The sequence below is a fragment of the Dryobates pubescens genome, chromosome 5 (assembly GCF_014839835.1).
Source record: "Dryobates pubescens isolate bDryPub1 chromosome 5, bDryPub1.pri, whole genome shotgun sequence".
Lineage (NCBI taxonomy): Eukaryota > Metazoa > Chordata > Aves > Piciformes > Picidae > Dryobates > Dryobates pubescens.
The window spans coordinates 23816810-23831554 of record NC_071616.1 but is presented as its reverse complement, the minus strand read 5'-3'; the positions used below and the strand labels follow the sequence as shown (position 1 = coordinate 23831554).

General features: G+C 42.7%; 1 protein-coding gene across 10 annotated transcripts in view; it reads right to left on the bottom strand.

The window, feature by feature from the left end:
* Nucleotides 1–3897: 3897 nt before the first annotated feature.
* Nucleotides 3898–14745, bottom strand: part of CDC42BPB (CDC42 binding protein kinase beta) — a 91626-nt gene continuing 80778 nt past the window's right edge. For 4 of the 10 annotated variants that reach the window (XM_054161808.1, XM_054161813.1, XM_054161811.1 and 1 more), the window contains 8 exons: nucleotides 12747–13343; nucleotides 9977–10074; nucleotides 9781–9865; nucleotides 9514–9634; nucleotides 9306–9423; nucleotides 8106–8214; nucleotides 7941–8011; nucleotides 3898–5881 (listed from right to left, as the gene is read on the bottom strand). In XM_054161808.1, coding sequence (XP_054017783.1) covers nucleotides 5750–5881; nucleotides 7941–8011; nucleotides 8106–8214; nucleotides 9306–9423; nucleotides 9514–9634; nucleotides 9781–9865; nucleotides 9977–10074; nucleotides 12747–13343 — 1331 coding nt within the window. In that variant the 3' untranslated portion in view covers nucleotides 3898–5749. Of the gene's footprint in view, nucleotides 5882–7940; nucleotides 8012–8105; nucleotides 8215–8345; nucleotides 8385–9305; nucleotides 9424–9513; nucleotides 9635–9780; nucleotides 9866–9976; nucleotides 10075–12746; nucleotides 13344–14745 lie in introns of those variants that run through there. The other 6 variants (XM_054161809.1, XM_054161812.1, XM_054161815.1 and 3 more) reach the window with 4 other exon arrangements.

Genomic DNA, 14745 nt, shown 5'->3' with positions numbered 1-14745 from the left:
ATGAGGCCAGAGAACAGCCTGAGGCAATGGTGCTGCAATGTTATGGTCATGCCTGCAAGCACAGCTGCAGCATCCACTGGCCCTGCATCACGGCTGGGGCTTGCTGTGGAGGGAAAGGTATTCATACCCCTGCAGGCATTCCACCTGCTGCCTGAGCTCTTTTCCCCTTTCAGATCAGATCACTGCAAGTGACTGAATCTCCTCCAGCTTACAAGCCTTTACATACCTCTCTATACACAATTTATTTTTCCATAGCCAGGGCCAATACAGTGCTTGCTGCATGCTGGAGGCTGTTGCACCAGGCAACCCACCATCCCAGTGTTGCCCCACACATGGGGAGGGCTCAGGGTCTTCATCCAAGGCCCCTGCCACCCACCCCAGGCTGAATCGCTTCCCTCCATGTGCAGTTTTTGGGCCCCTTGTGATGTGTACTGAGAGCAAAAGGTAAGAGTATGCTGCAGTCACGTGCAAAAGAGTCCCCAGCACAAGATGGTGGCAGGATGATCTTTTCCCAGTGAACAGCTGAGGGCATCAGCTCTGTGTTCCACCTGGCACACAGGGATTTCTGCATGGACGATGGGCAGGTGTGGCCGTGTAGTAGATGGTCTCTAGGGACACACAGGTACTGGCACAGCTATTGCAGAGAGAGGCAGGCAGGCCCCTCTGCAGCACAGCTCACCGCCTGGGCACCCCTCACAGTGGGGTATATGGATCTGCTTCTGGCAATGCTTCACTTTTAAAATGCATTTGCTGCTCCAGGTCACTTACAATAGAGGCTTTAATTAAAATAGAGATCAATTTTTGTCAGGGTGCTAGCCGAGCACATCCTGCACTTTTCCTTCAGGAGCCACGTCTGCTTGCTTGTACAGAAAGCATTGCAGGGACTGGGAGCTCTGCAGAAAAAAGCTGAAGCACCAGAGTCAGCTTGTCATGATGGGGACCAACAGCTGCTGGAAAACCAGCTGGATCCATGATCATACCCTGTGTACTACACACTCAGACAGCCCATGGTGCAGGCTGGGTAACACAAAGGGGTTTGGTATGTAAGGGTCTCTCCTGGGATTCTGCCTAACAAGTTTAATTCACAGACATCTTTGGTAAGCAGCACATTAGAGGGGTAGTTGATGTCACCAAGGCTGTGCGTGGCTGGGCCCCTGATGGCTTTGTTTTGCTCTTGGTCCTGAGATTCAAGGGTTCCCTGCTGCAACAGACTAATGCAAAATACATTAGTGTTAAAGGCAAGATCTCCCAAGTCATTGCTTCCTGGAGTCTTAAAAGAATAAGTCCTGTCATTGTGCTCTCCCTCCACACGGCACAGCCGCTCACAGAGCTGTGCAGAACGTGCAGCAGTGCTCAAAATACCACCGAGCCTACAGGCAGACCTGGCACAATGCTGGTTTTTCTGGGTTGTTTTAGCAGAAGGTAGCAGCAGTGAAGGCATTTGGCAGGGGCTGGCACCGTCGAAGTGCAGAAGGTGGCCAAGGCACTGCAAGGCAGCAGGGGGGCTGTGGCCATCTCCTCCATCCGCATCTGCACTGCTCTCAAGGGGCCGCAGAACTGGGACTGCGTAAGAAACGGGGAAGTAGGCGGTGCTGCAAAAACTCTGAGGGATTTATCTGAAAAAAAGGACCAATGAAGCTGCATAAACCTGTGTCGTCAGGTGACAAAAAAAGTGCTGCAGCTTACTGGGGAGCAGGGAAAGTATTTGCTGCAAGGACGTGGAACCGGCTGATTACTGAGTTCATGTTCCTCCTCTGGCTGGAACGCAGCACTGCAGTTCTCACTTGCTGAGCACGTCTTGCCGTCTTCTGCTCCTGTCCTCACCTAACCCTGCCGGCAACGTCAGTCTGAGCATCATTCACCCGTGGAACGTGCTCTACCAACATTTGGCTTTCTCCGGCATCCTGCAACAGGCACGCAGCTGCTGTCCAGACTCATCATCACGTCCCATACCCAGAAACACGGTTAGAAGGGCTTTGCAAGGGAGGAGATCATGCTGGCTCTTACCAAGCACTGAGCCTTCCTGCCCGCCTGCCCATGGCAGCCTTTCCCCTGAATCAGAGCACCGCCCCCCTCCCCCCGCCCCGCCATCTCACTGCTGCATTGTCCTGCTGGTTGTGAGCCCAGGGCAGCAGCTCTCAGCCTCTAGGAAAGTGGCTGCCCTGTGCTGGCCAAGGATACCAGCACCCACAGTTCTTGCCCCATAAGCTACAAGGAGCCCAAGGCTGCCAAGAAGGGGTGTAAGGGCAAATGGAGAGAGGGGAGATGCAGGGGGTGCAAGCAGACATAAAGCAGTTCAGACCTGCTGCCACTGCAAAGGCAATACCTGGACAGGTGAACACTAATTTTTGGTACATCCTCCTCACTTCTACCTGCCAGAGCTGCTTCAAACAAGTAGGCAGAGCATAAAATGGAACAGAAGATGCTCTTTCTTTTTCCTTTTCAAATAGGCTAAACTCAGAAGCAAGACAAGGTTTGTAGTCATCATACCACACCTTTCTTTGCCCGTTACTTTGCTTAAACTGCACCTTCAGGCCCCAAAGTAATCTATACCCTCAAATGCTTTTCTGTTTTCTCAGAGCTTTAGACTACCAGTGCCAGCTCTTAAAAAGTTTTATGCATCTGCTTTCTCCCAGGGATGCCTAACTGGGCACTGTGCAGAAGAATGAGGGTGCCCTCCCTGTGGCTTGGCTGTGGTAAGCACTTACCCTGCAAACATAAAGCAAGAGTTTAAGCCCCACCCCCACCAGCAGACTGCACTAATTCAAGAAAGCTGTTCTGAGCACATCCGTGCTGCAGAGGTGCTAGCAGATCAGTTTAATTTCTTGGGCAGCAAGTAACACTAGAATGTATTCCAAAGTACACAGCCTTCTGGGGCAAAGATCTGTGCTAGAAGTGATGAACATTTCTGGTGAGTGGCATGCTCACTGCTCAGCTTCAGGACCTGCCTCTGTGAAAATGGAATGGGCAGAAGTACAGGAAGAGACCAAATGATCCTCATTCCTTGCATAACTTCATTCCTCACTTGGGATTCTAGACTGGTAGCCTCCAGGGAGAAGAAATTTTGCTTGGCTAAACTCGAGGGGTTAAAAAAAAAAAAAAGGTATTCATACTGAGCAATTAATTTATTTTTCTAGAAATGTTCTCCTGCTTAAATTATAACCAAGCTCTGGCACTGCTGAGTGCTATGATTTAATATCCCCATAATTAAAAACTGTTGTCATCTTAAGTCCTCTCTGTGCAGAGAAAAATCAGCTCAAGAACAGCAGAAATGTTTTTTAAAAGTCAAAGATGATTAACACAAAATACTCAAGGCAGCTTGCAGCACACAGCCCTCAAACCTCCTGTCAGCTGTCACCCCCATCTCCAGGGCAGTGTACCTTCCCAAGCTGACCCAGCCCAGTTTCCTAGCTTTGACCAAGTAGGTTTGGTCAAGCAAGGCACAGAAGGGTCCAAAATACCCACCTAGGCCTCTCCTGATTAACCTCATTAAGGTTAGATGGGGCAAGATGGGTGGGACAATGCAAGCAGCAATCCAGGAGCACTCAGGCACTCCATAAGGGATGAGGAATGCTTACCCAGGACACACTAGAGATGTTGGTTCTGTTCTAGCTACAGTAAGCTCTATGGCGCTCAAACACTGGAGCATGAGGGGAGCTTTAAAAAACCCTCTGTATTAAAGGGCTGCGCCATTCACATGCCAATCTTTGAAATGTTCCTAACTGTCTCATTGGGACTACTGCTTTGACAACAAGTCAAGAGTCTGTAATGTTTTAATCACCCTTTAGATGCCCGAGCAGCTCCTGTAGCCTCCTTAGTCACATGAATAATCACAAAATGAACTTCACCGGGCCAGCAGCTCGATAAAATGACAACTCTAACACAAACCAAGGGCACAGAATTTCAACACTGTATTCCAGCAAAAGGACTTCCAATGCTCCTGAACATGCATTTACGTGCAGAAACACAAACCTTTCCTCACAGCATTCAGGTAAGGAGCTCCAGAGTATCTTCCAGATTATGTAAAACATCCATGTGAACAACGCAAATTTACCATGACGTTCAAGCCAGGGTCAGCGGCAGACTGTTTTCCCATGTCAAGACAGACAACTATGAACTTTAAAACCTCCCTCTTCTGTTTTATTGACAGGTAAATTGTTCAAAAATGTTCTCACAATTCAATAATTACAAAGACTTAGACTTACATTAAAAAAAGTAAAAACCAGAACCCCCCCCAAAGCAGTAGTGTCCAGCTCTAACTGAGCTCCTTTATCAAGAAACTGAGAAAAAGAGCAAGTACTGTCGAACACTTAATGTAACAGGATTAAATGTTGACTAGAACACTCAGTTGAAACTAAAGGTAAGTGCACGTCCTATACAGTGTTTCAGAAAAGAACATTAGCCATTGGTATAGCATTAGCCCATTTAAACCAAATTTTAAATAAGTGACATCCAACTGTCATAAAATTGGCACAGAAGGCACACTAGTGTGACAATGACAAACTGGATATGCCAGCCAGTGAATTAATTACAAGCTTTTAATGAAACATGGTCACAAATCTTTGATTACTAAACGTATAATACACGGAAGCATGAGATTAAATATACACGCAAAACATCACCACTGCACGTGGGCCATAGCAAAATATACAGGAGTGTGTTGTGCATTTTTCTACATGATCAATACTTGATTAATAATCACGGGGTCTTCATGCAGGTGAGGATACAATTAATGAGAAAAGCAGCACCCCCAGTGACACATCCTTCACGTTCCACTTTGGTAACCGAGAAACCAGACTGATTTTTAAGTGTGACATAGTCCCTTAGGTCAAGCAGAATTCGAGGGCAACACAACCACGAGAAGGCTTGCTAACTAACATTGTAGTGTGTCCTCACACCAAAAAACCCAGGAGAAAGAACTTCTCAGGAGGAGATAGGCAGGAACTAGGAATAAAACCTTTTTTCACAGCAGTAATTACCAGTATTTTAAAAGCCCTGACTAATGACTGATCGATGAGGACTAAAAAGCAGGGTATGGGTAAAAGGTAACTGGCAACAGTCCTATGTACAAGACTAAAAAGTTGGTAGAAAGATAGAAAGAGTTATGCAGCTGTATATATGTAATGGCTAAATGAATTCAAAGGCCACAAAACTATAACCAACTTTTATTTGACTTCCTGGTGGATCTGTTGACGTTGGAAACAATCTTAGAGCTTCCTAGCATTCTCCTTAAGATTTAGGAAACAAACAGTTATGGGAAAAAGGGAAAATTGTATTCATCTGAGGATGTAACTAGACCTGCTTGCATTTTCTATTCAGAGGTCCAAACTGTGTCTAAAAGGATTTCCTGCTAATGAGACATTACATCATTCTATAGAAAAATAATATTCCTGATATTATAGCAACATTATCAGTATCTCTCTATTTCTTCTGTTCAGCATAAGAATAAGACTATTTACTGGTGGCCTTAAATGCTCCTATGCAATAAAACTGTATCACAGCTGTGCAGAAAGGAACCAACCGTAACTGAGCAGTGAACAATTCTGCATAAAAAGCTCAATTGCTATTTAGTAAAGAATTTTCTTCATTTCAATAGTTTGTATCTACAATCTGGATATATAATTATTCTTGTACAACACCAGAGATTCAGTGTCAGTCTTGGCACTAGCATCTGAGACAGCCTTGCCCTGCTCTTGAGTACTCCATCGAGTAGTGGAAGATTGAAGCCAGAAGGGTGAGAGCGGTAGTGTTATGCGTCACAGGTTGACTGATCCAGTCCATCTAGTGTAAGCTGATTCCTGTGAGGAGAGTTGGGACTTGGAGGACCACTTGGATTTGAGCTGTTGGATGGTGTAGAGTGTTTGGTGGAGTCTGAATCAGGCTGTTAAAGAGAAACATTAACATACAAAGAAAATCACGCTTAAAACCAATTCCATACATCCAAAAGGTTTCAAAGGCACTCAAAAATTAGGGTGAGCAACACTTGTGAAGCAGTGAGCATTAGATTAATTTCATGGATAAACATTCCTGCAAGTACTTCCATAATTCTCAACAGGCTGCAGTGCAGTCATGAAGGTGACCTTCTGATGTACCAGGAATTATGGCCGAGTAATGCAAACTGCGGTATCTCAGGCCCCACTCCTTTAGCCACTGCACAGCTTTCCTGATGGAATGTAGCTATCTGTCCTCTATTGGTCCGAGTTTATCAGCCTGTCTCTTTCAAGCAGTTCTTATAGATCAGGAGCAGATATATCTGCACATACAAACATGCAAACGATTATGGCCAAATCACCTTCAGCTTGGTGAGAAGGAAGGAAACAAGAATATGAACTGTTTACAAAACAGCAACAGTTACAAGCATGTCAGGCACTTCACAAAAGAGTGAATTGCCAAGTATCAGGCTGAAGATCTAGAAACAGAATAATATACTTACTGGAGCTGCCCTATGTTAGTATCTAATAAAAACAGACTATCCACAGTTATTTCCCCAGCATTAGACTGGCTGTTGGATATTTGCCTTCACAGACTGGTCTCCAGCAGGATGGCTTGGCAAGTTTCCCACTGTTTTGGCAAGTCACAGCTCTGAGCACTGCACACATTCACAGCTGAAAAATGCTGCACAGGAAAAACTGGTACTGCTGCAGCAAGTTATTTTCAAGAAAGGGAATATATATTTAGCAAATAGATGGAAAGGTAACATCCTTCATGAATGCTGTTCACAAGGTCTTGCATGGCTCAGTAACAAGATCATCTATAACAAGATTATCCTAGCATGATACAATTCAGGCTGCAATAAAGCCAAAAGCCATGAGGAAAATAGCATAAAGCCAAAAGGTGTTACCAGATCCTCCCTTTTCAAGTTTCAGAGTACTGGAGGTTTTTAATTTAAGAAGTCATAATAAATTTTAAGACCTATTGAAAATGCTGTAAAAACCTTAGAATCTACCACTTGTGCCTACAAGCAGCAATTTTCATTAGAGCATGGAATGTAATGGAGTTTGGGAAGGGTGCTGCAGAATAACTAAGTCAAGTGACACAGTCCTTCATCAACACACCTTTGAAAATCCAGTGTTTCAAAAATACCTGTGTTTAGAGATCCCTGTTTTTCCCTGCTTTTAATGGCCTACTTAAGGTGATAAAAGAAGGCAGAGCATGGCTGTGATCAGAACTCTGGACAGATGCTTTGACTTAGGGTGTAGTAAAGCATCCTGCTAAGGACTGGTTTCAGGAAAACACTCTTCAGAATCCAGAGCATTACATGGACCTGTAGGTGGGTCCCAAAAATTGCTAAAAAGTTGCAAAGACCTTGATCTAGGAGTTTGTCTCCCAGAAGTAGTTCTTAAGACTCTCTTTGCACAGCAATGCCTGAACAAGGTTGGAAGCAGCAACACTCATGACAAATCATACATAATCTCCACCTCCCCTTGGACTCAGGGACACCAGTTCTGTTTAGCTAGGACGTTTCCAGTTTGGCGACTAGTGGCACATACTTTCACCCTTCCTAAAAGCAGTCTCATGTATTTTAAAATATGATTCCTCCTCAAGCTGCATGAACAAAAACTCTTCCTTAAGGCAGCACAGAAAATTACTTAATTAGTCATATTACTTTGCTATTCTATGTTAATAGCCCAGAGAACATTTTTAGGAGCTTTGAGGACATTTCATCAATTAGTCAAATTTCCCTTGTCTACAAAGCTTAATCCAAGACATACTTAAAATACCACCACAAAAAGACCTTTTCACAACTTTGCTTTTGTGCTGGCAGATCTAACTTGCAGTCATACATTTCAGGCCAGAGGAAGTGTTTGTGGAAGGAAAACAACTCCAAAATGGACATGGTCTTTGTGAAGTATTTCTTCAGAAATGTAGTTCACTGGAAAAAGACAACAACCTGCAGCAACAAGATACCGTCAGCCTCCATTTAATGAAGGCTACTTTACCTCTTTGTCAAACTCCTGGTCAGGATCAGACATACTTCGGGAAGGCATAGCTCCTCCCACATCACTGCCACCTGTAGAGAAAGAAGGGAAAAAAGAAAGGTTTACTCCTTTTGTTGAAGCCATAAATTAAAGCTCAGAATTGACAAGCTTGCTTCCAAGGCTTACTTGAAGAGGGCCATGAAATATAGGTTTTGTTTCTCTGCTGCTGCTGCTGCCGTGAGAGGTTAGCTGTAGATGGACATGTTTTCTCATCCTGTGCAGCAGGTAGGACACTCTGCAGTTGAAACAAAACACCTTGTTAGCCAGCAACAAAAGCTATCCAACTAGCAGTTGTTACTCATGACAACTTTACTGTGCTTTTGAAGCTATTACAACCCAGTGTTGGTAATAAAACTCTGAACTTACTTGACCACATCCACATATTTTCAGTAACAGACACAAACCCTGAGAAAGACAGAGAAAGAACTAAGCCCCAAAGCAGCCACTGGAACCTGTCAGCCAGCAAACTCTCTATATGAAGGGGCAGGGACCGTACCAAAAGCTCTGCTTTCCTTCCTCCTCCTGCTGAAAGGACAAATGCATTACCCTCATCTGGGCTAGCTGAGAAGGACAAGAGAAAGCCTGACTAGCAGATATAAAACAGAGGGTACAAAACAAAGTCCACCTTTGTGTCTTCCTCTTGTGGATTTAACACTAAATAGCTTGCAAAATGCTCTACTTGTTAAATACAAAATAAAAATCATGCTATAAAGCATTGCAACTTACATGCATTTAGTTACCTCCACAGCATTAGCTTTTCCCCCCTGGTTTTTGCTCTAGAACTGGCGAAGTGCCACAAGCACACCATTTCAGTTCCTAGCAGTTTGGAGCTACTCCTACCCTTGGCTAGGGAAGCAGATGAGGGACAAGAAGAGGAAGAAAGAAGAGGGGAGCCTTGCAGTGAGGAATGGTCACTCTGGAGAGAGATTTCAGCAGAGATAGGGCTCATGTGATAGACGTGCTCAAAGCCTGTTGGAGGTGGTATCAGAGCAAAATGTTGAGAGGATGAGGGGGAAGGAAATTCATTCTGTTGTTTTAAGACAAGCAAGAGAAAAGGAAGGAGGAGAGACTGATTATTTACAAAACCACTAACAAGCTCCTGGCAGTGACATCTATTGCTTTCAGTGTCTCATTCATAAGTCAGCTAACAGTACTTCCTTGCACAGGATTTAGAAGCATTGAACATCAGGAAGGTTCACCTTTCTCGTAACAATTAAAGAAGAATTTGGTACAGATAATACTTTAACTCCTTACAGTTCATTTACACAGTTTTTCTGAACCAGAACAAATATATGTATATCTTCCTCCCTTTTAAATGTTTTTTACCAGTGGGAGGTCCATGAGAACCTGCATTCCATCTCCTGGTCCCATATGAGCCACGTGGTTGAAATTTGTTGGGTTAGAAATCATCTTTGACCTTAGCTCAGGGTCTCTAAGCATCTCCCTAAAAGATAAGAGAGATTTTGAGTATTAGCAGTCCCAGTCTCTGCATCTCATCATCTATACTAAGTCACATACACAGTTCATTTCTTACCGCCTCTGTTGTAATCGCTCTTCCTCAGGAACCTTAAATACAAATCTTCTTTTGCTCCTAGTTCGAAGCATTTGCTTCTTGCTGTTGTCAGATGTTTCTGGAACGCTGAGGACAGCTCCTGCTGTAATATCACAATGCAGTTTCACATACAGAGGTACATGTTGACCCAGACACATCCAATACAAGTTTCATTTTATGCAAAGGTGACACTGGTTCAAATTACTCAGCTTTGTGTCATTTCCCCATTTCTCCCCTTGCTCTACTCACCTGCAAACTTGTTCTTGAAATATATTAGTCTTGGTGGCTCACAGTTAAGGAGATTGAGCGTGCCATCCATGTTTAATGGCCTGATCTGTTTTAAGGAAGGAGGCAGAGAATTAACACAAGCCTAGCATACCATGTGAAGAAATATTTCACTTGAAAATACCCCAATGAAGTTCCATATTCAAAGAAAATGACTTACCCTTCGCAGGCCAATGGTCTGGACCCATTCCATAGTGTTAACATCGAATACATCAACACCGTACTCGCTATACACTGTGACATATGAAGAACTACAACCTGCACAGATTGAAAACAGAAAGCCCTAATGTGGTTTCAGTAGTCCAGACATGACATATTTCAGCAAATTTCAAGAGTTACAACTTTTCCACTATGTGCAAGATAGATTTCAATACACTTTTTCCCTGCCCCACTTTCAAATTGGTATTTTTGTGAGAAAAGATTTGCTAAAGACAACTGCCAGCACCACGGAAAGGTTTAAATTTGGGCCTTTTGGTATTTTTAAACTTCAAATTACGACTTCATGAAATTGCAAAATGGTGACTGAAATTTTCAGATGCATACAAATTTGCTGCTTGGTGGGAAATGAGCAGCTAGCTTTTCTGCAGATGCAGATCATTTCAGAAGCAGCCAACTAATTATACATCTGCTGTACAGGGGAAAAGACAAGGTCACTGTCTGTGAGGTGGGTTGTGAAGTCCTGATGCAGATCCGCTCTCAACTTCCTTCCTCTTTTGATAACAATTACCTAACTTTAGATACTCATGTATGGGCTGCATTGTCACAATGCTTGAAGTCCACAACACATTTTATCTTTTCAGATGTCTTCTAGTTTTTTTTTTTTCTTTCTAAAAAGCATCAAAGGCATCAACAGACAAGTTTATTTTAGGTCAAATGAAAGTGTTGATCCCTAGAGCTTCACATCAACATGCTTCTGCTCATGTAAAGACTGTGTCCTGATGCAAAGAGCACTTAGTAGAAATTCATGGGATTTAATAGAGATAAGAGCTATTTCAATAAGCAAAAGGAAAATAAACCAGCAGAACATTAAACACATCATGGACTCTTCTTAGGAGAACTGAAGTTAAGGTTGTGGTGCTATTGTTTGAATTTGTTCACAGAAAGCCTTGGACAGCTATCATAAATATCTACCACATTTATTATATGGAGTAATGGTTGGCGTGGATGTCTAAATCAAGGGATACCATCAAGCATCAGAGGGAAACACCAACTGCTATTGCCTGGACAGCCTGTAGCCAAGGCCAGCACTTACCAATAACGTGGCACTTGAAGCCACAGTTTAGTTAGTCGTGAGATGTTGGGTGATAGGTTGGACTTGATGATCTCTCAGGTCTTTTCCAACCTTACTGATTCTATGAATAAGACCTGATGAGCCTGATCAGCTCTCAACTGGTTCCCAGAGGAAGGGCTCAGTGTCTACACTGATCTTGTGCATGATAGACCTGCTGTCTCCAAGTCTTTGCACTGCACCATGTTCAAGCTAAGCACAACACCTACGCCAACTCAGCAGAGAGCCAACACATTAGGCTGTTTTAAGTGCAGCCTAGAAATGCGCTCAAGAGAACAGAGCTGACTGCATTAGTGCAGACCTCAGCCTCTCCCAGTAGCATGAGGGAACAATGCCCTAAAGACAAATTCTCCATCCTATCCTAAAACCTCTTTACAACTTGGTCCTGTTACCATAGCAGAAACTGCAGCAGGGTGGGAACCATTTCTAATCTGATGATCTCTGGATGGAAGAGTTGAAATACACCCACCATCAGCAGCAACAGAGGCCAGGACTGTGGAGGAGGGACATAGCTAACAAAAAGGGAAGTAATTCAGTTTCTTTTGTCGACAGAAAAAGTTGCTCTTGCTACAAAAGCAGCCCTAAGCCAACACCACTCAGGACTGCACATACAAGAAAGCTATAAAACAGTTCATAATAAGAACAGCTTCTAATAATAACAGACAAAACTATTAACTAGCAAGTCTAGTTTGCTGAAAAGCAAAACACCTGCAAAGCTGATACAGGAAAAGGAACTATTAGCTTTGGCTAATGGTGTTTTAAAGTAAATTTGTAACTACATTGTTTTCTTGAGCCTTAGCTTCAAGATTTCTGTACAGAACTAGGTCAGAATAAAAAGCAAGCAAATAAGTTCAGTTCAAGACAATTAAAATTAAACAAACTGCTATTAGGGCCTGGCCTGATCAAACCAACACACTCCTAACTGCTCGCTTCAGTATTTAAACAAAAAGCTATTTCTTGCCTTCAATTGTTCAAAATATTTCCATCATTGTTTGAGCACCAAACAGAAATCCTGGTTCTATCATGAACTTCTTTGACTACTGAATACTGAAAAATGCTCTGCATGTGCTTCTGTCCTAAGCAGCTGATAAACCCACACTCCTGAAATGAGCAGAGCAGTTGAAAAATTATCTTCCACTTGCCTGTATTATTTTTGGAAATTCTCCCCCTAAAACTAAAAGGAGAAAAACTGCTACCAGTTGTCTGAGAAGCAGTATTTTTACCTCTTATTTTGTTATCTTTATGAACCTCTATAGTTACATTTCTTCTTCAGCTTTCTATGGTACTTTGAGTACAGGACACAGAAGACATCCTACAGACAACTAGACATTTACACTCTGGGGAGTTCTCTTTGTTCTCTCAAAGAATTTCACAGGCTACTCTTGACATCCAGGGCTACCCTCTGTAAAAGTTATTCTGCATTATCTTTTTCTTTTTTCTCTGTCCTGTAACAAAACACAGCTTCTTTTCTTGCACCATGTCCAAAACTACCATCAGGAAGCACCATGTATGCTGTTAATCCATCAAAACATAACCTGCAGCTGTTGAAAGACAAACTGAAGCAAAATAGAATGCAATGCTGATTATTTTCAGACAAGTAAAGCAGCAAGAGGAATATGGCAACAGAAAAACATATACATACTACAGGCAACAGGAGTTGCAGGCCACATTAGTTCCTGCATGCGTGACCTTCGACCTTGCGAATCGACGTATACTCCCATATGGCTGAAGCAAAGCAGGTATTCCTCATTACTGAGCTCCACAGCACAAAGGGCATCAAAAGACTGCTGTGAGAGGAAGATAAGCGAGGGGTCATTAGGATTTACCAGGTTTATAGATTGTCCATCTCCCTGGATGGTCAACAGAGAGAACCCAGACTGGTAGCCAACACAGAGCTTGTCCTTGAACACTGTCATCCACTGTACAGTTCCTGGAGCCTGAATTTCACTGAATTTTTTGTGGAAAGGTTTAGTTCTGTGAATTTCATAGCAAAAAACCTGTCGTTTGACAGCCACAAACAAGCAAGTTGAAGAACTCTTCCTTAGTGTTCCAGTTGTAATCAGTTGGCATCCTTTAGTTTCTGCAAGCTTGATGTCAAAATTTCCTTCCGAACCATCCAGAGACGCCCAGGGGTAAAGGTGAACATGATGGTTCCGACCACAGATGAGGATGATAATTTTCTCTTTGGGAGCGAGCTCTATCTGGTACACCTTCTTGCAGTCAGCAGCTCGGACGATCACTACAAAGGAAACGAGAGCTGCCCTAAGTTAAAGGGGAAAAAAACATGGCGCCTGGAAACACTGCACTGCTACACACTGATGTCTGAAAACACATCTAAACACAGATACATACCAGATAAGAGCGAGCACTTGTTACACGTTTGATGATCTGTTATTAATTCTTAGGACAAACAACGAAACAAAGCATTACTGTCGCTCACTATTGATACAAAGTCTCTGCAACACTTTGCAGGAAAAGCTGCTTAAGTATCTAGGACAAATGCAGAAAATATTTTGTATCCTCTGTACTATGTATACACTTCAAGATGCTGTATCTTTTGAAAGGGGTTCCACCTTCAGGAAAACATCAGCATCTTCAGCAAATTCTGTAGGAATGTCAAATTAGCAGAACACAAAGAAATACAAAGTATTTAAGGCTCATCACTAAATGCTGTAGCCACTTAATGCTGTACTGTTGACAAATGAAAAAGCAGTACAGAAAGTAGGTGTTAAACACCTACGTGTGTGATGGAGGAAGGCTTAAAAAGAATGAGCGTAAGCAGTAAGAACAGAGATTTAGGACAGGCAAGGAAAAGCCTTCTCACAGTGAGGATGAGTTAGGTTGCCCTTGGAAGCTGGGGAGTTTCCCTGTTTGAAGGTTTTAAAAACTACTAGAAGAAGTTAAAGGGGTTAGGTACAATGCGTTCTGCTTTTGGGATTGTGGGTGTACAGACACTTTCAAGGGGTGAGTATTTCATGAGGTACAAATAGAGATTAGAGCAATTCCAAACTAGGAATCCTAATACTTGCACTTTTCTGTCAGCTGAATGCATATGAAATACTTGTGAATGATGATCAAAAAACCCAAAACAATAAGCAACAAACCACCAACAAAACAAACAACCTAGAAATTAAATGCATTTTTTTCAGTAATAGCCAAGTTACCAAATTCTTTAAACTCTGGAACAAGACTTTGGCTGTCCAGATCAAGAAGCCACGTGCATTTGTGGCATCCTCATACCTGCACAAATAGATGGTATGTCTGAAGAAATGCTCTGTGAGATAATCAGCTGTTGAAACTTTGCCACCAAGATTTTTTCTTCCTCCCAGCTCAAATTCCAGCTGAGAGTTTAGTTTATTTGTTAAGAACTAAGTGATATCCTGACCAAAGACCTCTGATAGAAGCAGCTGGCAGTTAATTAACGCTGAAAACTACAATTGCCATAAAATGAAAAGGATATTATGATTTATGAAAATGCTATTAACGTACAGGAGCTGGCCACAAAATCTCCTGCAAAACATCTTTTACCTTAAATCCGAAACTGGTGATTTATTGTCACATTTACATACGACACGGTGACGCAGCTAATCGTTCCTTTATGGAATGACCTTTCAAATTAAATGTACAATTTAATTTTATGC